At 46.8% G+C, this 22,288-nt stretch overlaps 2 protein-coding genes across 2 annotated transcripts; one reads left to right on the forward strand and one right to left on the reverse strand.

The window, feature by feature from the left end:
• Nucleotides 1–1,545: 1,545 nt before the first annotated feature.
• On the reverse strand, nt 1,546–10,830 carry MRPL46 (mitochondrial ribosomal protein L46). The gene is made up of 4 exons (XM_005911012.3): nt 10,581–10,830; nt 9,091–9,277; nt 7,947–8,120; nt 1,546–1,940 (listed from the first exon to the last, which is right to left on the reverse strand). Exons 1-4 carry the CDS (start codon nt 10,800–10,802, stop codon nt 1,690–1,692), a joined length of 834 nt encoding a protein of 277 aa, XP_005911074.1. The 5' UTR covers nt 10,803–10,830; the 3' UTR covers nt 1,546–1,689.
• Nucleotides 10,831–10,863: 33 nt separating this feature from the next.
• MRPS11 (mitochondrial ribosomal protein S11) lies at nt 10,864–21,809 on the forward strand. The gene is made up of 6 exons (XM_005911013.3): nt 10,864–11,015; nt 11,146–11,271; nt 16,877–16,975; nt 19,082–19,211; nt 20,684–20,749; nt 21,419–21,809. The coding sequence occupies exons 1-6, from the start codon at nt 10,951–10,953 to the stop codon at nt 21,524–21,526; spliced, it is 594 nt and encodes a 197-aa protein (XP_005911075.1). The 5' UTR covers nt 10,864–10,950; the 3' UTR covers nt 21,527–21,809.
• Nucleotides 21,810–22,288: the final 479 nt, after the last annotated feature.

Raw genomic sequence — 22,288 nt, forward strand, 5'->3', positions numbered from 1 at the left:
GGGATGGGGGGAGAGGGGGTGGGGAGGGTCCCAGCAGAAACTAGTTCCATCAAAATCAAAAATGTGACCCAGGATGGGGCCTTCGTCATCAACTGCATAAAACAAAGCAGGGTTGGGGGTGGAGGGGGAGGGTCTTCCTTCCCACCTAGTTTCCCCCAGATAGTCTAACAGAGTAGGAAAGCTCGTGGTATGTCTTGAAGCTACTAAACTAGACACTCCTTGTGATAAAGGAAGGCACTTCTATAAAATTCTTAGCTTTTGTCTTAAGGTATTCCACCCTGACCCTGATCACTTCAAAATACTGGGGAAAACCTCACAGGAACCGACCTATAATTTCAGGTTGACATGACACAGTTTCTCCCCTTACCAATTTTACAGATGCTGTTTCCCTTTAAAGAAACAACTCTGTAACAAAACAGCCCATCTTATGAATGGCCATTAAGATTGTGGGATCACCTCGAAAGCGTGGGATTTTTTTCCCCACACCAAGCAATTCTCAGACACCAGCTAGATGGCCAATAATTCAACTCAATTCTGACCCTATCTACCTGAAGAAAGCGGTGGATCCCACAGGCTAAGGGCTTCCATCCTACCAGACCCCTTCTCTCCCTCTTAGGTGTCAACTGCACCTAAGCACTTGGACTTCCAAGTGCTCATGTGTGCTTCTGACCCACTGGGTATAAACCAGAGGCTCCCAGGATCCCTCTTGCGTGCAGACTGCTAGAGGCCAGTCTGTTTAACCCAGAATGCCTTCTGAGAGGAAACCAGGAAGTCTAATAGGATCCAGGACTGCAGTCTTGTTCCTGGGACCACTATTCTGGGCAGAAACAAGCACGCTTGAGATACTCCCTCCCCTCCTCTCATTTAGCAAATGTTCACTGAGTGCCCTCCATGTGCCAGGCACCAGGCCCAGTGGTGACCCAGGCAACATGGCGAGGGGTCCAGAGCCCCAGCCAAGAGGCAGGGGATAGGCAGTCTCCTCCTGCACCATCAGTGACCTGCAGCAACTCTCAGCCAGTCACACCTGACCAGGACTCCCACCCCCAAGATGGCAGGTAACAGGCTGACCCTGCTCACTTCACATGACTGTTTCAAAATATACAAGCAGCAATTCTATTGCTTAAATAGAAAATGCCTTAAAAAAAAAAAAAAAAGAGGAAGGAAGGGAGGGGAGGGGGAAGGAAGCAAAGCAAACAGAAAACAAGGAAGGAATCGTTTCCTCCCGCTAAATTGATACATTTTCATATCAAGTAGGAAGAGAAATACAAAACAGAAAATGACTAAGAAACTACAAAGCACGAGGTGTTGTTTTTTTTTTTCTTGGACCTAGAGGCTTTCACAGAAGCTCAAGGTTTTTAGAAAGTTGATTCACTTCCTTCTGCTCTTTCTTCCTGGGCGCATGAAGCCAGCTGATTCACTACAAAGCAATGCAATACTACTTAATCACGAGCTCGGGAGAAAAAGGATAAAACACCCTAAGAGATGGCTCTCTCTTCATAAGGAGAAGACAACAGTCCTCAAAGGATAAATCAACTGAGACCCACACAATGGTAAACCCATTTATTTCTCAGAACTTAGTTTGCCGCTTGATATTCCCGTAGAGATGAGAACACCGCACCACGTCCTTGAGGCCCGACCGCAGACCTGTCCGAGCACTGTCCACAGGCAGCTCAGTCCGTCAGAGGTTCGTCAGAGGTCCAAGAGAAACCTCCTAACCTGGGCCAGGTATTTTGGCTTCAAATAGTCACCCAGTTCCTCCTTGCTGGCCCACACGTGACGGCCCTTCTCCACGGCCGAGGAAAAGTCTCCGGTTAGCAGCAGGGCTTTGAAGAAGAAGATCTTGGCCCCGAGGCTGCCCTCCGCCCGCACTGCCTGGGGGAACTTGAATTTGTAGTGGCCGCAGGGCGCATTTCCCAGGAACTTGGCTTCCAGGTTGTTTTCTGAGGAGGAGGGGAGCGGGGAACAGAAGTAGAAGATGAGGACACACCCACCTGTTTACCCTGGTGCCCGAAAGCATTGGGGGGTCTCTGTGAGAGCCGCTTCTGGCCTGAGGGGAACGCCGTCCCGAGGATGAGGACTAGGGTCGGTCCTGAAGATCCTCATCTCCTTTCAAGCCAAAAGCTCCTGGCCCGTGGGTTCCAGATTCTCTGGGTGCATTCCTCATGCCAAGCTACTGCTCTCAGACTGAAGTCCACAAGGCAACCTAAACAGCCCTACCTGGGAGTCAGAGCACTGAGCTTCTAGACTCAGCCCGGTCACCAGCTGCTGACGAAGGACCGAGACACTTGTATCTGTAAAGCAAAGTTCATCAGCCCTTTTAAAGGGAATATCACATGGAAAGTATGGAAAGGTCCCAATTTGACTGCTGCAAGGTGAAAACCAAAGTTAAAAGGCAAAGACAGATGGAGGATCTCTGCAATCTATAACAATGGGTTAACAACACCAACACAGCATTTCAAAGGACAAGGAAATAATGGATCAATTACTAAATGGAACCAGGAGAATGGGCTAGCAAAGAAATAAAACTGGATCACAACCTCACTCCTCATATCCAAACTGACACCCTACAGATCAAAGATCTAACACAAAGTTAAAATTTTCACAAAAGGTTTGTTCATTTTTGAGTGATGGTTTCATGGATGTTTAATATTTTCTGAGTTTTTCTGTATTTTAAAATTCTTCACTAAAGAAAAAAGAAACCATAAGAGTACTATTAAAAAAAAATGTGGGATACTTTCTGTATCATTTTTGAGAGGGGAAGTCCTAACCAAGACACAAAATGCAAAAAAGAATAGGCATATTTATTTACATAAAAGTTAAAATCCTTCTGCATAGAAAAATGAAGCATAAAAAAGTCACAGACATAATGACAAACTAGGAAAAATATTTTCGACACACTGAACAAAGGAGCATCTTAAGATAAAGTGTTAAATAGTACTTAGAAATCAGTGAGGAGAAAGCCAACAACTCTGAGAGAAAAACGAACCAAGCATGTGAACAACAAGTTCCCATGAAGATAAATTATCAATGAACTATAAACTCATAAAGACGCTCAACTCATTAATAACTCAATAAATACAAACTAAAACAACAAAGACATACCATTACTATTTAAGTTCAAAAACTTTGAGCAGTACACTGCTCGTCAAGGATAAAGGAAAACTGTGTTCTCTCAAATGTACGTGGTATATAATTAGCATAACTGCTCTACTTGGCAAGAGATATCAATTTTAATAATACAAACCCTTTGATCTAACAATTCTGCTTCTAGAATTTCACCCTCCTCAATATATTTATTTGCCCATGTGAGCAAAGGAGTGTACACAGATGTTCACCGAAGCTTTTTTTTAATAAAAGTGACAGACTGGTTAAACAAACTGCAGTACATACAAATATGAAACATTACACTGGTGTTAAAAGTATAAGATATGTCTTCACTTGCTGATACAGAGATATGCTTAAAAGCTGTGTATAAGAAAAGGAAGGTCCGTAACCATGTGTATATACATATATGTACATGTTTAAGTACATGTTAAGCCCATTTCATGGAAAAAAGGAACAGATGAAATAAGTATGTGCTTGCAATTGCTAAAAGGATACACAAAAAAACTATTCTGGCGGTTGCCTCTAAGACGGGAAAATTACCTATTACTCTTACAGTTTTACATTTACCAGACACTGTGATACGTTTTCACCATATACAATGAATGGCTTTTGTCAATATTAAAAACAGTAACAACACTATCAGCATTAGATGAGGAATCCACGTATGATGTGAGCTCACCTACAATATAAAATGTCAGCAGTGGGGATCTATGGGTGGTGGAATTACACTGGTGTGATTCTTTACACGTTTCTGAATTTTCCACTGAAGTCAATGGATACATATTACTTTTCTATGACCTGGGGAAATGGATTAAATTAAATCAGAAAGGGGGAAAAAGATGGTTCATTATAAACATGAGCAAAGAATCTAAATAAGCGGTTCACGAAAAAAGAAGAACCAATAGCCACGTGAAAAATACGCAGAGATGGCCACTCTAACCAGTAGCCACTAACCCAAATAAACACATTACCTAACAAAAAAGAAAGGAGACCGCTAATCTAAAGATCTTTTTTTTTACTGACTGGACAGGGAAAATTTTTTAAAGTATGTTCTGCAGGGCACTTTGGTGGTACCTTAGCAAAATCTTAGATGTGTCCATCCTTGACCATGAATTTCACTTCTAGGAATACCACTTGCAGAAATACCCGGGAAGTATGCCAAACAGAGGGAAAGGAACGGACTCTGACTTTTTTGTACTTATAAGCTGCCCGAGCTTTCCTTTGTCATTTTAATTATTTCATATTATTTATGATTTTAATGAATTTGAAATAAATCAACCTATTTCATTTTCTATGCACCTATAAGAAACCAATATATCTTTTCACTCTTCGTTATGGCAACAGGAATGTTCAAGGGAGAAAAGCGGGTACCAAGAGGAGGGGAGCCCCTTTCCACGTGGTGCCCAGCAGGCGAAACTGAGCACTGTGAGTGAGCAGAAGAAAGCTGAGGATCTGAGCTCAACGATCCTGGGAAGAAACCCAGCCACCAACTTTTGCGTGATGGCTGAGGAAGCCTGGAGCGTAGCAAAGGCCCCTCCTGTTTTCCCATTTCATTCCACCATCTCACTCCCTCTCCTGCGGCCATACAGGCTGCTGGCGGGACAGGATCAAGGGGGCACACAGAGGCTGCTTATGTCTCATTAGCAGTACTCACACTGGTGGCAGAGCCAGAACAGTAGTTGTGTGCTTACACTACCGTATCATTTACTCATTAAACACTCAGCATTGGAAGAAAAGCTATGACAAACCTCGACAGCATATAAAAAAGGAGAGACATCACTTTGCCAACAAAGATCCGTCTAGTCAAAGCCATGGTTTTTCCAGTAGTCATGGACGGATGTGAGAGCTGGACCAGAAAGAAGGCTAAGCGCCAAAGAATTGATGCTTTTGAACTGTGGTGTTGGAGAAGACTCTTGAAGAGTCCCTTGGACTGCAAGGAAATCAAATCAGTCAATCCTAAAGGAAATCAACCCTGAATATTCTTTGGAAGGACTGATGCTGAAGCTGAAGCTTCAATACTTTGGTCACCTGATGCAAAGAGCCGACTCACTGGAAAAAATCCTGATGCTGGCAAAGACTGAGGGCAAGAGGAAAAGGAGGCCACAGAGGATGAGATGGTTGGATGGGCCTACGGCCATACCACCCTAACACGCCCAATCTCATCTGATCTCGGAAGCATTTGGATGGGAGATGGTTGGATGGTATCACCAACTCAGTGGACATGAGTTTGAACAAACTCCGGGAGATGGTGAAGGACAGGGAAGCCTGGTGTACTGCAGTCCATGGAGTTGCAAAGAGTCAGACATGACTTAGCAAACGAACAACAGCAAACATTCAGCAAGTGCCTGCTCTGTGCCGGGTACTCTGCTGAGAACCAGGATGATGGAAAGGACAAAATCCTATCCGTATTTTCAGAATGCTAGCTGAGAAGAAATCGTCTGTTAATCAACAATTAAACAGCAATGGAATGAAGAGCATCTTCTTCCCTAGGACATAAGCCCCCAGGAGGCCCAGGTAGCGTCCTGTAGATCACTGTGACCCCACTGCCCGGACAGTGACCAGCAACAAGTAGGCACAGAGAGAGTGTCTGCTGTATAACCTGAGTAAGGGCACTCTGTGAGTGTTACAGCAGCCTAGAGGGAGGAGTCGAGCTCTCTACCCAGAAGCTTTCACCACGGAAGGCAGAAGGGACGAGCTGAGTTTTTAAAACCGAGCAGTCAGACTAGGTAGAACCAAAGCTTTGTCTTGGACAGGCAGGCCCCAAAGCCGGGACACAAGAAATACCACATTATTCAAAAGCCTTGCTAGGTTTGAACTTAGAACATACATGAATGAGCAGCAAGACGGAAGACTGATGAGCTTGGGACCAGAGCAAAAAGTATGCGTAGGCCCTGCTCAGAATTCTGCTTTTATGGGAAACCTTTTAAGATTTCGAGCAGAGAAGTGACAAGGGATTTGTGTTTAAGAAGGCTTGTTCTGGCGGCACTGAAAACGACAACACAGAAGCAAGAACGGGGCTTGTGTGGTGTCTGCCTCAGTACTCCAGGGTGGCGGCTCTCAACCAGAGATCCACACCCCAGGTAATTTCCAGCAGTATTCAGTTATTTTTGGTTGTTACACTAGGGACAACCAAAGTGACGTTACTACAATCAAGCAGATAGAGGCCAGAGATGTTGCAGTAAATAACCTAGACAGAACCACAGAAGCCCCCACAAAGAATGATCCTGCCCCAAATTTCCAGAGTGCCAAGGCAAGGCTCAGAAACCCTGATCTAGTGGGAAGTGAAATGACTCCCTGAAGAGCTGCAGGCACAAAGACGGGACTACTTAGAACAGACCAGGTAGAACTCAGGAACTTAGCGGATGCCGGAATGAGGTCAAAGATAACTCTGAGGTGTCTAGTTGGGTGAATGCGTCAAGTGGTGCTGCCAACAAGCAAGGCTACAGGGACAAAAAGAGAAGCAGGCTGAGGCTGGCAGGGGCATCAGTTCTGAATGGACTACATTTTAAAACCTCCACGGGGCAAGGAACAGCACAGGGATAGCACCTTCAACCTCTGTCCCCGAAGCGTGTTTCTGCAGGCCCCTAGGTGTGTGAACTGTCCCCCACGCTGATGCTTTACGTTAAGCAAATGAACCTCTTTCAGAGAAAGTCTGGGCGTTTCTTGGTTGGCTGTCTCTGTGCTGGGCCCTGGGACAGAATCTAAATCACAGGTCTGTTAGGGACAACCCATATTGTCAAATGCTGAGCAATATGGAGCAAAAGATAATTACCAACCAAGGGATCTTCCTCAAAATGATACCAGATGGCCAAGGAATGAAAAATCTCATTTTTCAGTGAGACACCCAAAATTCAAAGTCAATTTGAGAAGGCAGTGGGTCCCCTAAAATCAGGTTCTGCAACACTTGTTCAGGATCTGAACTATGAGATGAGGAGAGAACTGAGTACGACAGACCATGCTCTAGATGTGACAGAATTAAAGAAATTCCACGTCCTCTAAATCCTTAGCACAAAAACGCTGCCTTAATAGGGGCGAGGGGAAAGGAGTGACTGTGTAAAACAGATCAGGAAAAGATTCATACTATGTGGAGGCACACACACACAAAATCCACTTCCTCAAGAATCCATAAATTATAAGAATCAAAAATGTAGGAAAGGAGAAAACCATATAACTAATCCTAATCAATTTTGTGACAGGAAATCACGAACAATGAGAAATGACACTTTGAGTGCCATAAAAACTGAAGCACATTTTACTGTAAGTGTTGATCACCAGACCCCGCTGGAACAAATAGCTTCACTGGTGCTCCGAGTGGAGGGGCAGAAATGCCACTGAAGGGAAGGCGAGTAGAACCTATTAAAGCAACAGGATCTCTCATAGCTATGATGACAAAATATTTTATGATACTGGGCCCCAAAGAAGATCGGGGCCACTTAAGCCAGAAAAAGTACTACAATCACCTATTTTTATAGATTGAAAAATTTTAAAGAATGCAAAACTGGAAACTGAGAGGTGAATGTTTTGTACTTTCTTGGGAAGACAGCTTTAGTGAGCAGAGGCTGAAACTCTCCATCCTTCAGGTAGGCTCCTCTGTCCATGGGATTCTTCAGGCAAGAATACTGGAGTGGGTTGCCATTCCCTTCTCCAAGGGATCTTCCCAACCCAGTAATCGAAGCCCAGGTCTCCTGAATTACAGGCAGAATCTTTATCGCAAAGCCACCTGGGAAGCCCAAGTTTCCACTAGCCTACTATTAAAAGCCAGGCCCACAGTCAGCCTGCAAATCCTGAGGCTGAGTCTGGAGTGTGTCTTGCGGGATTTAGCAGTGAGGCAGAGGGCTCACCTGAGAGTGTGGCCAGGGTTCGTTCAGCTGTTTGGCGGAGGGTCTCCCCGGGTTGCCACTCGGCCTGGGGCAGCATCCAAACATCTTGGTCTCCAAGCTTGTCTTTGACCAGTAGAATAAGGTTCCTGTCAAGCTTCCGGTGCAGTGAGCTTCGGTCATTCTTTACGTCAGCGTCTGTATAGAAGAGATGGGGAGGGTCACAGGAGACAGGAGGAGCATGTTCTGCCAGAACCAAGAACATTAGGGCTTTAGGATCCTCCTTTAAGGCAGGGCCACAATCTTTGCCCTCAAAGAACTTATAATCAAATTAGAACCCTGACCACATCTCTCTAACTCTGACCTCTCTCAGGATAGAGTCCCATAATCCTGAGGAAACTAAAATTTAACAAGAAGAAACCCAAAGCTGCACTCCTCCTTTGAAGAGCAGAACACAAAATACTTTGAGCCTTTGGAAAAGAAGCAATTCCCAGACACTACTAATTCTTTGGTTTTGACACTATTACTGACTTAACCAGGCTCTACTTCAGTTTTCACTGTGAAACAAGAATAAGAGAACTTAACCCCCTGCTTTGGGAGGGATTTCAGATAAAACACAGGAAACGAGTGGGAAAGGCTTAACTTCCCCTACTCTCAGTCCCAAACTAGGAGTTAAATCCAGATAACATTCCTGAGGCTTAACTGAGACACAGCTGTCCCAACACCCATGTGTACTCAGTCACTCAGTCGTGTCTGACTCTAGGCCACCCCAAGGACTGTAGGCCACCAGGCTCTTCTGTCCATGGAGTTTTCCAGGCAGGGATACTGAAGTGGGTTGCCATTTTCTTCTCCAGGGGATCTTCCGAACCCAGGGATCAAACCCACCTCTCCTGCAGCTCCTGCACTGGCAAGCAGATTCTTTACCACCGAGCCACCTGGAGAGTTCCCTCAATAACCATACATCCTACTCAAAAATAACACAGACTTTTAAAATATTATATTAGGATGGATGTGAAGAACTGTGAAAAGAATTGTTCTCCCATGTTAAAAAGTTTTATCACTTGAAATTATTATTTAAAACACAAAGCAGAGAATAAGCAATTATTCTTTATTTGCAAATCAGAATATCCACTCTCCTACCTCTAACTGGCCTGAAGAGACCACAAACCTGTTATTCGAGCTCCAGGTTTGAACTGCAGGAATTTCTGCTCCCACATGTCTTCCAAGTCCTGCACCAGCAATATATTCTTCTCGTCTTCTTCTTCATAAAGGTCACTTTTTTTCTTTTCCAGTTGCTCAGCTTCATCCAAGGCACGAAGTTCATGGTCTGAATACAGGCTTCTCTCTATCTCCATCTGGGAAAATTAAAAGAGCAAAAATCTACCCCAAACTGGGAAAATTAAAAGAAAAGAAAAACAATAAAACACAGTTACAGTGCACTTGACAGATTCAGAAGTTTACCCCCAACATAACCAGACACATGATCAGAACACCACAAAGAAAACAGAGGAAAACTTCCCTGTGGGCTTGAGCTGCATTTCCTGAAATATTAAAATGCGTTCAAACATCAAGACTGCCACAACCAAGAGAGGACTAGGACTGGCAGTGCCTGCCCACTCACCACCCTCCAGTCATGCCAGTCTTTGCCCAGAATCTCACTCTCCATGGACTATCCTGCCTCAGGCATTTTACAGATGCTATTCCTTCTTTCTAGAATGTTTTCCCTCATGCTCTCCTGGGAGATTCCTACTCATCCTTCAGATCTCAATTTAAATATCACTTATTTTAAAAGATATTCCTTAACACCTTCCATTAAAATCAAATTAACATCCCTGTTAAACACTATTACAGTACCCTGTTTTCCTTTATTACACTCACCAGAGACTGCAATTCCATAACCATGTGGTTATTTGGTTATTGATTGACAGCCCCCTCCACCAAACTGAATCCCTCTGAGAACCAGGGTTATGTCTGTCTTATTCACCACCACATCCCTACCACCTAGCACAGTGTCTGCACAAAGTTTAAAAGGTGATGTTTAAACGTTTGCAGAGTAAGTTAACAAGCCAAATAAAAGGCACAGAAAGGAAGCTTGTATCTCTCAGTAGCTAAGACAAAAACGCCTCAGGTTCTAGGTAGACATAGTATCTTTAATCACTACCTGTGGGGATTTAGGACCTTCGTTGCCAATACACCGTTTATGTCCATGTTTCTTCACTTGCCCCTCACATAAACAGACTCTATCACAGACATCTTACGGATGTGCCCTTTGCCTTTTCTTTACGCTCATCACATGACAAAGCCATTTTCCTCTCCAAACTGTCAACCACCTATGATGGGGACTGAATCCGTCTAGTTCACCATCGCACCCCTATGTGTCGGAAAAAAAGAAGAGCCTCTCCAGAGAGCTGCCGAAGGTAACGACAGAGAAGATCAATGAAAACGACGTGCCTCTTACTGAACGCGTACAATGTACCGCAAGAACCCAGAAGGTACGTACCATTTTGCAGGAAAGCATACCGAAGCTCAGAGAAGCGAAGTGACTTGCCCAAAGTCACACAAGCTAATCAGTGGTGGGGTCAGGATTAAACCCAAGCCAGCGTACCTCTACTGCGTCCCCAAATGCACCTAGAAGCCACAACCCGCACCTCAACCCACCTGCTGTAGCAGGGCTGCCATCTCTTCCTGCATCGGGGTCAACTGCTTCGAGACCAGCGGTGGCCGCTGCAGGCACAGCGCACCCAACAGGCGCCATGGAGATGCGCTATTCGACGGTGCAGCCGCAAGGGTCAAGCTACGAGAACCCAGACTCCAGGGGCTCTCGAACCGCCGCCAGCACCTTGCCAGCCCTAACACAGTGCGCCTTGTGGGCGCCGCCATCTTTCAAACTTCCCACAACGCTCCGCGGTTCCCGGCGCGGTCCTGGGCCAATCCTATGTTCCCACAAGGCAGCGCGGGAGCAGCATGACGGGAAGAGCTAAGTCCCGCGGTCGCCGCGGATGGGAGCTGACTGAGGTCAACTTAAGTCATGCAGGTTGTAAGAAACGCTGGGTCCTGGCTCTTGCGGTCTTGGGCTTGGCCGCCGACGACCAGGTAAGATGGTTACTCATTCCGAGCGTACAGTCAATGCGCTCCTGCCCGTGTCCCATGAGCCACTTGGACTCCTAGAGTCCAGTTAGGACTCGCTTAGGTCTGGACCTCCCTGAGCTTTCTTTCTCCGCAGGGTCGTGGCCGGAGTGCCGGCCCCCACCATCCACATGAGCGCCCAACAGATGCAAGACGCAGCGGCCAAGGAGGAGGTTGAGAAGGCGGAGACTCCGGCTCCAGCTCCGAGCCGCAGCAGCTTCAGGTAAGGGCCACTTAGGTCCAGCCCTCTGGCGAGTAGCACCACCTTCCAGGGTCAGAACACCAGTGAATTCCCAGCTCTTTGTCACTGTGGAACCTTATGCAGATTAACCTTAGAGCCTCAGCTTTTTCCTCTTAAAGTGGAAAGAATACTGGAAAAGGTTGTAAGGATCAGTGAACTTTTGATGAATCAGTGGATGTCGAAGGTGTATAATAAATATCACCACTTTTGTTTCCCTCATGGGATCAGAGTCTCCGATACAAAATGGGCGGAAGGGGTAGTAAGGTAAAGGTTGTTATGCGTTTTTTAGAGTTGGTCTAAGGTCCAGGGTGGTTTTTGTACTCAGCTTCAGCCGGCAACTGGCATCTTGCTTCCTGCCAGGGACACTGCCTCTGTGTGCTAGTTGTACTTCACATGCATTTAGCAGACATTTACTAAGAACCTGCTTGGTTCTGAGGGTACAAATGCAGACAATCATTCCTTCGCACAAGTAGTTCACAGTCAACCAGGAAAGACAAACATGTACACGTCTTCACCGTTAACTGATCAGTAGTTTACTGGAGGTAAGAGCTGGTTGCTTTGAAATATGAAAGAATGAGTGTCTAACTTCTGAGGAAATCAGACAAGAGTGCCAGGAAAATAATGTGATGCTAAGAGCTGAATTGAATGGGAGCTCAGCTGGAAAAGATGAAAGGTCATTTTATGCAAAGTTAACAGTCTGTGTAAGGCACGTGGTATGAATGTTGTGTAGTCAAGTGTGTGTGTGTGTGTGTGTGTGTGTGTGTGCGTGTGAGTGAGATGGTAGATGAGGCCAGCAGGGTGAGAAGGAATCAGAATGCTAAGAGCCTTATCTGTAGATAACAAGCAGTCTAAAACCGTCGGCCTAAACAACTGGAAGGTATTCCCTGGTAGGTCAGATGGTTAAGTGTCTGCCTGCAACGCGGAAGACCCAGGTTCGATCCCTGGGTCAGGAATATCCCCTGGAGAAGGAAATGGCAACCCACTCCAGTGCTCTTGCCTGGAAAATCCTATGGACAGAGGAGCCTGGTAGGCTGCCATCCATGGGGTCACAAAGAGTCGGACACGACTGAGCGACTTCACTTAAACAACTGGAAAGATAGAGTTGTCATTAATCTGTAGGAGCTTGGATTTGTATGTTTAAGTTTGAGATATTTGATTAACATCCAAGTGGAGATACAATATTGGCTATTAGAGATGAAGTTCAAGGGATAGATGTGAGTCAGACATAGACATTTGGAAGACTCATCACACAGATGATGTTTAAAACTACAAGATACAGTGGGGCTTTTATCCACTCCCCACTGTGGGCAGTGGGGAGCTGCCAAAGGAATTGAAGCGAAGATTCTGTTGTGGTCACTCAACAATGTCAGACACTGTTCAGGGTGTTGGGGACACATCAGTGACCAAACACACAAAAATCCCCGCTCTGGTGAAACTTAAATTTGAGGGGATAGGGGACAGTAAATAGAAAATAAGAAAAAGAAGTATGACAGATTATAAGAGTGTGTCTAGTGTCTGAGCAAGTCTCACTCCACTGCAAGAAGGCCGCAGTGGAGTGAGAAGTAAAAATGAATGGTGAGAAGAAGAGGGTGAGGGGTGCGTCAGGCATGCAGGGCTACATCCTGTTGTCCCCTGTGGGCCATTGTGAGGAGACAACCTCACCTTATTCTGAGAGAAAAGGGAAGTCACTGGAGAATTCTAAGTGGAGGGTTGACATGCTCATGCTTACATTTTAAAGGATTCTTTTGGCCACTGCGTTGATATTAAACTGTAGGAGAGCAAGGATGGAAGATGGGAAAAGTCTCCTAAGCAATCAGAAGACTAATGAGATAATCTCAGTGAGAAGCGATGCTGGCAGGGACCAGAGTGGCAGCTGTAGAGATAGTATAAATGGTCAGACAGATGCACTTAGAAGGTGGAACCAACAGAATTTGTTAATGTAAGGTATGAGCAAAGGAGAGAACTGAAGGGACATTCTAAAATTTTTGGCCTAAACAACTAGAAAGATAGAGTTGTCGTGAAGATGGGGAAGACTGCAGGAGCTTGAATTGTAGATTTGAGATGTTTAATTAACATCCAAGTGGGGATACAATATTAGCAATTAGAAATGGAATTCAGGGCACAGATCTGAGGTAGACATACACATTTGGAAAACAATCCATAGATGATTTCTTTTTCCCTCACACAGCTTTTGAGATTTTAGTTCCCCAATTAGGGATTGAACTCAGGGCCCCTGGCAATGAGAGTACCAAGGAATTCCCTAGATGATGTCTAAAATCATAAGATACAAGATCATCAAGAGAGAAAGGGAAGGTAAAGTGAAGGAGAGGTCTAAGGACTGAACCCTGGAGCCTCTGGCTTTTAGAGATTTGGGGAATCAGCAGAAGAGAAAGAAGGACCCTCCAGAGAGGTACTAAAAAAAACCTGGAGAGACTTTTTTTTTTCCTGTGATTCAAAAGTAGATTAGCTTTATCACATGCTACTAATATGATTGACTAGTCCATAGACTGATAACAGAACTGCTCGTAGGGCTTAATACTGTGAATTTGTGGTGACCTTGACTAGGGCACGTTTGGTGGAGTATGAAGGGCTAAGGTTTGAATGGTGTGGGTTCAGGGAGAATAGAAGACAGGAAGAAGCAACAGGTATGGTCAGTCCTTTAAGGGGGATAGAGAAACGGGCAGGAGCTCAAGGAGGCTTTGGCATCCAGAGGCTTCTGTTTGGTTTTAGACTGGGGAAATGACTGCATGTTTTGCCGATGGGAATGATGCGGTGGAGAGGGGGAAGAATGCAGATGATGGAGCAGGAACGTTGCCGGAGTGCTGTCCTTGAGGGGCAGACACGCAGGTGGAATGTCATCACGGGAGACAAGGCAGAGACTGGGGGCACAGCTGTTCAGCAGTGGGAGCTGAAGGAAAACCTGATTGCTTCTATTTCTTTGTGAAGGTCATCAGCTGGCAACAAGGAAGCAGGAAGGAGTTGAAGGTCTGAGGGGACAAAAGAAAGTACAAACTAGCCATCCAGGACAGTGAATGGGCAATTAAGCAGGGGATGCGCTGTGTGATTGCCAGCTGTACTGAGGGCCCACTTGATGCTGGAAGTCATTAAAGTAAACCAGCAGTTCCCAGCCTGGGGCCACTGTGTCTCCAAGGAGACTTGTAGCAACGTCTGAAGACATTTTTGATTGTCACAGCTTAAGGGTCAGTACCTAGTTAGGTAGAGGCCAGGCTGCTGTTAAGCACCCACAGTGCTCAGGACAGCCCCCCTGCCAAAGAATCCCCCTGCCCAAAATGTCAGTGGCACCGAGGTCAAGAAACCATGACATGGAGAGAGGACGGTAGGCACTCCTGTGTATTTTCCTCTGGCCACCTGTGCCTCCTATTTTCAGTCCTCGTCAGCCGTTTGAAAGACATGCTGTGTGTGCAGACGTGCTTTGAGGATGGGTGTGAAGAGCCAGCAGAGCAGCACCAGAAAGCTTTGTCTTTCCCTTTCCTGGGCTGCCTTGGGGTGAACCACTTGTTCACTGGACGTGGGAAGCTTAAAAGCTTGATCTTGTCTGCACACTCAGTTAAATGATTCAAGCTCCGGATCCTTTCTAGTTGGAAAATCTTGCCCTATTAAAGGCACAATGCTGGCATGTTCAGACTTCAGAAGGCTTAAGTGTTTGACCTGCAAGTCCATAGAAGAAATTATTAATGGGGAACTTATAAGGTTTTAAACATTAATGTCATCTCAGAGCCTCATACTCTGTCCAAGGAAATCTCAAGGACAGAGGAGCCTGGCAGGCTATAGTCCGTGGGGTCGCAAAGAGTCCGACACGACTGAGCGACTGACTAAATAACAACAGAGCCTCCTTCACAGTCAGTCTCAGCGTGTAGCCGATAAGCTGGCAACCTGCCGAGATGCTAAATCATCTCTAAGATCAGGCAGAGCAGGAAGGAATACACTTGTAATTCCTGAATACCCAACAGTGTTACAGTTTTGTTTTGTTAAATATCTCCAGGAAAGCCAGTAGACAGGATGGTGCTCAGATAATAGTATTCTCTGGATCAGAGCCCACCGTAGTTCAGGTGGCTGAGCAGGTACAAACACGGATCTGATCTGTGCACGCGGGCAGGGTGCAGCAGCAGGTTTGCTTGAGTCTGGAATTTAAAAACACAGGTGGTGAGCAAAACTCTGAACCAAGGTAAAGCCCCTTAGCCCAAGGCCTGGCTTCCCTGTTCCCCTATCAGTACTGTTTCTCGACCTGAAAATGAAGAGTCCTGAGCAAGAGATAGCCAGAGGACAGAGCAGACTGGCGGGTGGTGGGCAGGGGGGTCTTCAACTCAGCAGTGTCTGGACCAGTGTGGTGAACCCCTGAGTTCACATCTGACTTACCTGGGCTACTTCAGAAATGGATTCTTAGGTCCCATCCAGAAATCTAGGGCAGAGTGGAAGCATCAGAGTCACATGGTCCTGCCATTCAGCCAGCCTGATATCCACTGGTCTTGGTAGGGGCTGGCAAGTTGGCCCCTACCCACCCACCTGTGGCCAGTTGAGTGATTTTTATAAATAGAACTTTATTGGAACATAGTCACACCTATTAACTCACTGTTGTCTGGGCTGTTTCTGCACCTCAGTGGCAAAGTTGTGTAGTTGCAACAGAAGCATCATGGCCAGCAAAGCCTAAAATATTTACTCTCTGGCCCTTTACAGAAAAAATGTGCAGGCCTCCACTCTAGGGGATACTGGATTTTTTTTTTAAAAAAACAACAATGATCTTTATAAGTATTACTGTAAGTTTATTTTGTCTTTGTTTTTAACAAAGATAGTCAAGGTATCTGTGGTTGATACAGCAAGAAATAGAGGTTTGACTTAATTTTTTAAATAATTTTATTTATTTATTTTATTACTTATTTTTGACTATACTGGGTCTTTGTTGCTACATAGGCTTTTCTCTCGTTGCAGCCAGTGGGAGCTACTCTCTAGGTGTCGTGTGTAGGCTGCTTGTTGCAGTGGTTTCTCTTGTTGTGGAGCACGGGCTCGAGGGTGTTCAGGCTTCTGTAGTTGCGGCTCCTGGGCTCTAGAGCACAGGCTCAATAGTTGTGGCGCATGGGTTTAGTTGCCCCGAGACATGTGGGATCCTCCCAGATCAGAGATCAAACCTGTGTCTCCTGCATTGGCAGGCAGATTCTTCACCACTGAGTTACAGGGAAGCCCATGTTTTATTTAATTGCAGAAAGAATTGTATATAGAGGACAGAAAAGAGTGATCTGATTATACTAGAAGAGATAAGGGAGGATGGGGATTATGGATTAAGTTCTCTTTCCAGCAGAAAGTCATTAGCTGTGTCCAGAGTCAGCAACTCGGGGAAATAGCCACTGGAGGACCGTGTTCACATATACCGTGTTCTGGCAGCACCAGAAGTGTTGGGGGCAGCAACCTCAGCAGCAGGTCGGGGCAGAGGGCTGCTGTCTTTTGTTACCAGTTTGTTTATGCTGTTGGCTTTTTTTCAACTACGTGGTTGTTTTTTGGGTTTTTTTTGTTTTTTTTAATTGAAAAACAAATATCAGAACAACTTTACCTAAAATTTTTCTTCTAATTGCAGCATTTACCCTCCAATTCCAGGACAGGAAAGCTCTCTGAGGTGGGCAGGAAAGAAATTCGAGGAGATCCCAATCGCACATATTAAAGCATCCTACAACAAGTAAGTGGGGAAGGGACTCCTGGGCAGGGCTGGGGGGGAGGCTTCTTTCCCCTGCAGGGGGGCGAGCAAGTCACATGGGCCCCGGTGCACAGCACCCCACCAAGTATTCCTTCTTGTTTGGGGAAATCTCCTCTCTTTTTATAAAGTTGATTCAGAATAAATGGAACTGTGAACTGGGTGCCCGTATCATATTGTTAAAGATTCCTTTGCTATTCTTGGGAATTGTATTTTCTGGTTCTGCTCCAGAGCTAGAGTATATTTTAGGGCCAGAAGGTCTTCCTGCGAAAGTGTAGTTGTTAAGTGTTGGTACTGGGGATGGATGATTAATAAATGAGGGAGATTATTTCAGAATATAGGGTTTACTAACAAACTAAGCAAAGGGAAACCTCCAAATAAGGGTCAACTTAAAGTACTTGCCCTTGGTCCACTGTGGACCAGGTCTCTGCCTTTGTGGGGCTGAGCGAGGTTGGAGGATTCGCATTCTGTGTGGCTTTCAGATGGTGCCGGGGAAGTTCCCAACTGTGTGTTGGCAGCGGAAAGCTTGCTGACATCAGTGACATCCTCACAGACCAGCCCGCACTTAGAGATGGGGTTGGTATTTGGTCAGCAGTGGCCTGCGAAGCAACTTAGAGGACAGTACAAAAGACGGTGGATGGTCAGGGCTAGAGGTGAGGTGCCAGGCAAGGTGCCGTAGGACACGTTTCAGCTGTCATCTTACAAGCCCAGAGTCAGAGCCCCTGGGTGTCCCTCTCTTCTCAGGCTGATAACGGTATAGGCTAGCTCTCTTTGTGTCTTTGCTTTTTTAAAGAGGCCTACTCTGTAGAACTCTGTTGAGGTTGTCTCGGGGACAAGCAATCCTCTTGTGCTTCTGTTTGGTGTAGAAGACCCAAGAAGCCGTGGGAGGGAAATGGCAGCCGTAGCCAGGCCCGCAGCAGCTGGCCCCAGCCCGGGGCTGGTTCCAACAGGTCACCTTATAACCACCCTCCACTTCCCCTGCTTGTGAGTTCTCGAGGGCTTTTCAGCCCATGAGACCAGGTGGTGATTAAGGGGGGAGTGGAAAGCAAGTCCAGGGATTTATTCTTAGTTTTAATTTAACTTGTTGAAGACTACTTATCTTTTAGAGATATATACTGAAATACGGATGAAATGATGGGTCTAAGATTTGCTTCAGAATAATCCCTTAGTAGAGAGTAGAGGAGAGTAGAAGAAACAAAGTTTATAGATGAAACCAGATTGGATATTAGTTACTAATTGTTGAAGCTGAATGGTGAGCCCAGGGGAGTTCAGACTTTATTGTATCCGCTTTTGAGTATATTTGAAACTTTAACAATGAAATGTCATTAAAAATTACGTGATGAAAAGTCATTAAAAATTACGCGATGTGAAAATTCAGTTTATTGGGGAGGTGAGGGGCTGGAGAATGCCAAAAAAGATTTTGAATCTACTTTAAACATTGTCTGCAGGGAAGATGTGAGGGGGAAAATACGCCACCCCTCCTGTGGATGACACTCAGCGCCCTCAGATCATGGCCTTGGTGTAGCAGCTCAGGCTGCTACAACAAAGTACCAGACTGGGTGGCTGAAACAGCAGACGTTTATTTCCACAGTCTGGAGGCCGCAGGTCAGAGATCAGCATGACAGCAGGGTTAGGTTCTAGCAAGAGCTCTTCCATGCTGCAGGTGGCTAGCTTCTCCTCATGTCCTCACATGGTGGAAGAGACTGCTGAGGCCTCTGGGGTCCCTCTGACAGGCCATTGATACTCGCAAGGGCTCCACCCTTATGACCTCATCGCCTCCCAAAGGCCCCACCTCCCAGAGCCATCACATTAGGGGTTCGAATTTCAGCATGAATCTAGGTGGGGGGACACAGACTTTCCATGTATAATAGCTTCTTGTAGAGTTTGCGACTTGTCAGTTTTCAGAGGTTTAGGGGTTGATTCTGACCTTTTCTGACGCCTCCTACCAGAGTTCAAAATCTGATAACCTCAGGGTGGAAGCAGCTAAATGGTGTTTTCCTTGCCTCACTGGGGCTTGTCTGGGCATAGGTTGGTGCTCTCTCACTCCCCTGAACAGACATCATATTCTGTACACCTCCCCTCCGTCCCCAGCACACAGATCCACGTGATCTCGGCCGCTCACCAGCCCCTTGCCCGCGCCTCCTGTGGCACAGAGGGGTTTCGGAATGCCAAGAAGGGCACGGGCATCGCAGCACAGACAGCAGGCATAGCTGCCGCGGCGGTAGGTGTCTGTGTGTGTGTGTGTGTGTGTGTGTGTGTGTGTGTGTGTGTGTGTGCGTGCGTGTGTGTTCTTTCCGGCTCCCTCTGTGCTGGGCTCCGCTTTCTGCACAGCTGATCACCGGGAGGAGGATTGTCCTTGCACTAGCCCTTCAGAAGCACGAGTTTGCCAACTCGTGTCGGGTCCCCTAACGTGAGGGTAGCTAGAAGGAGCAGGGGCCAGGTGCTGAAGTCTCACAAGGCCTCCTGGATTTAAAGACCAGAGGGCTGGGTGGGGTGGGGTTGTGGTGAGAGTCCACCTGGAGAAGGTGTGGTGTGGTGAGGACGCTTCTGCAGTACTAGACTGAGCATGAACTGCTGCAGATCTTTCTAGAAGCAAATTGGCAGTGTGCTGCTGTTAGTTTGTATTTATGGAGTATCTACTATGCAAGCTTCCCTTATGGCTCAGCAGTAAAGAATCCACCTGCAAATGCAGGAGACTCAGGAGATATGAGTTCAGTCCCTCGGTGGGGAAGATCCCCTGGAGAAGGGCATGGCTACCCACTCCAGTATTCTTGCCTGGGAAATCCCATGGACAGAGGAGCCTGGCGGGCTACAGTCCGTGCGGTAGCACAGAGTCGGACACAACTGAGCAGGGCAGAGCATATCTACTACACACCAGATACTTTATGTTCATTATCTTGAATCCTCGAAGACCCTCAGTATTACCCACGTTTTTAAGAGTCAGTTGGGATTCAGAGTGTGTTGCTTGCTCAGAGCCGTGCAGCCGGTCAGGTTCCCTGAACTAACCGCCCAGGTCTGGGCCCAGAGTCTGTACACTGGCTGCTGCGACACAGGCTCCACAAAGGTTCACACTGCCAAACCTAGCGTGTCCCCTGAAGGAGACCCTGACCCTCGAATGAAGCTCCATGCCCCGAAATACTGACAGCACTGTATTAGTGACCATCAAAATGCCACCAACGGCCACTAAATGGACACGTTATATACACTTAGAAAATAATGTCAGTGTTAATTAACGGTGGCTTCCGCATGGTGGGTTGAGTTACTTCTGTGAGTTTTCCAGACTTTCTGTAATAAACCGCCTTTATAATCAAGAAAGAAAGCTTTCAACTGTAATGAAAGATTTAAAATGATCAAAAAATATGCTCTAAGAGGGTACTGAGGCTCAGCCAGGAGTCCAGGGATTGTTATGGTCTGAAATTCTGCATTTATCCAGGGAACAATCTGAGCAATATTTTGAAGTATCCACTAGGTGGCAGTGCCGTCCCGGGCAGAAAGGGCCCCCAGCTGACTGCACTAGTCTGTCCTGCACCGTAGCCGTCAGCCCTCTGCTTCCTTCCCTGTCCTCTCCTGTTTGCCTGTGTGGGTGCCTGTCCCCTGGAGCTCATAACCCTGTCACTCCAGTGGGTGGTAGCAAGGGCTGGGGTTGTTGCAGTTCTTTCCCAGGAGCACTAACCACTTGCTGCTCCTCGCCAGAAAGCTACAGGGAAAGGCGTGACCCATGTCCGAGTTGTGGTCAAAGGCCTGGGGCCCGGGCGCTTGGTAAGTGACCTCGCTTCTTCACAGTCCAGCCTGTGCGCTTCGTCCTTCAGTTAGTGAGAGAAGTAGGGGTAGGGGCAGAGGAGGGACTGGACTTCCCTGATGGCTTGAAGTTTGTCTCCATTGCTTCTGATCCACTGAACCTCTCCAGGCCAGCCCTGATCACGTAGTTTCAGTTTCCCAGACGCTTACTGAGTGCCTGCTGGGGACAGGAAGGGGTTCCCTGGGGCCTGTCACAAATGAGTCCCTCGGGACAGACTCGTGGGTGCAGCGGGGAAGCTTCTACCCCGGGTGCTGGGAGCCCCTTGGGTGTGATCACCAAAGTGTCCCCATAGAGGTGACATTTCTACTGATTTCTCAAGAATGACGAGGGACTAGCCAGGTGTGTTTATGAGTTTGGGGGTGAGGGACTCATTCCAGGCAGAGGGAACTACAAAAGCAATGCTTAAGACGTGTTGAGGTTTACAGTAGTCTTTTTCTTTAAGTTGTAAAGGGCAGGGTGGGGCGTGGCAGGTGGGACCCGACGTGGGCAGCGCTGAGGGCCTGGGGGAGGGGTTGGAAGGAGGGGATTGGATTGCGGGCGCAACCCCTCATCCCTGTCCGAGCCCTGTCTGGACACCGGGGCATCGTCTCTGGTCCGTGCCATCAGCCTGTTCCTCCTGCCCCTTCCAGTCTGCCATCAAGGGCCTGACCATGGGGGGCCTGGAAGTGATCTCAATCACAGACAACACCCCCATCCCACACAACGGCTGCCGCCCCAGGAAGGCGCGAAGGCTGTGAGGGCCAGGAAGCCTACACCTGACACCATCTGCCTCCAGCTGGGCCTCGTGGAAAATGCACTGTCCAGCCTCTCCAGGCAGGGCTCACTGAGACCCTGAGACAGTAAGGGAGAGCTTCACCTCCTGACTCGGTGGCCTCTGCTTGTTCCTCTGACTGGAGAGCGGCGTGGCTAGAAGTGAGGCCGTGCCTCTCTTGGACACAAGGGGAGTTAAAGGGCAGCTTGACCCAGACTCCCGGCAGTAAATGCTGTTTCTCTTCTGAAAAAATAAAATTATTTCCACCATCTGTAGTAATTTGTGAGTTTTTGGTTAATTTTTTTGCTTCCAGCATTGCAGACCTAAACCTCCCTGCAGTTCCTGAAAACAAGACTGTGAATTGAGGTGAGACCCTCAGTGGAAGGAGTCAGATGTAAATATGGGCAACTGAGCACCAGACACCGTCCCCCTTGGCTTCAAGTATTTCCTCTTTAGCCCCTAAACCAAGGTTTCAGAGCTCTTTAGCAACTTTGCTTATTAACTTGTAATTTGACCCCAAATTGAGAGGTTTTTGCCCCCTACCTCTGGAGTATTCTGATAGTAGGTTTCACTGTTAATGGAAACGTCTAAAGTTAGCCCTAACAATACAAGAGAATTGCCCTGGGATCGGGATTTAAGTGTGAACCATCACCTCTGCTAAATGGTCTGTGGTTACCTAAATGGGAAGGAGATCCAATAAAAGAGGGAATATATATAGGCAATTCACTTTTCTGAACAGCAGAAACCA

This window comes from Bos mutus, chromosome 21 (genome assembly GCF_027580195.1).
Source record: "Bos mutus isolate GX-2022 chromosome 21, NWIPB_WYAK_1.1, whole genome shotgun sequence".
NCBI lineage: Eukaryota > Metazoa > Chordata > Mammalia > Artiodactyla > Bovidae > Bos > Bos mutus.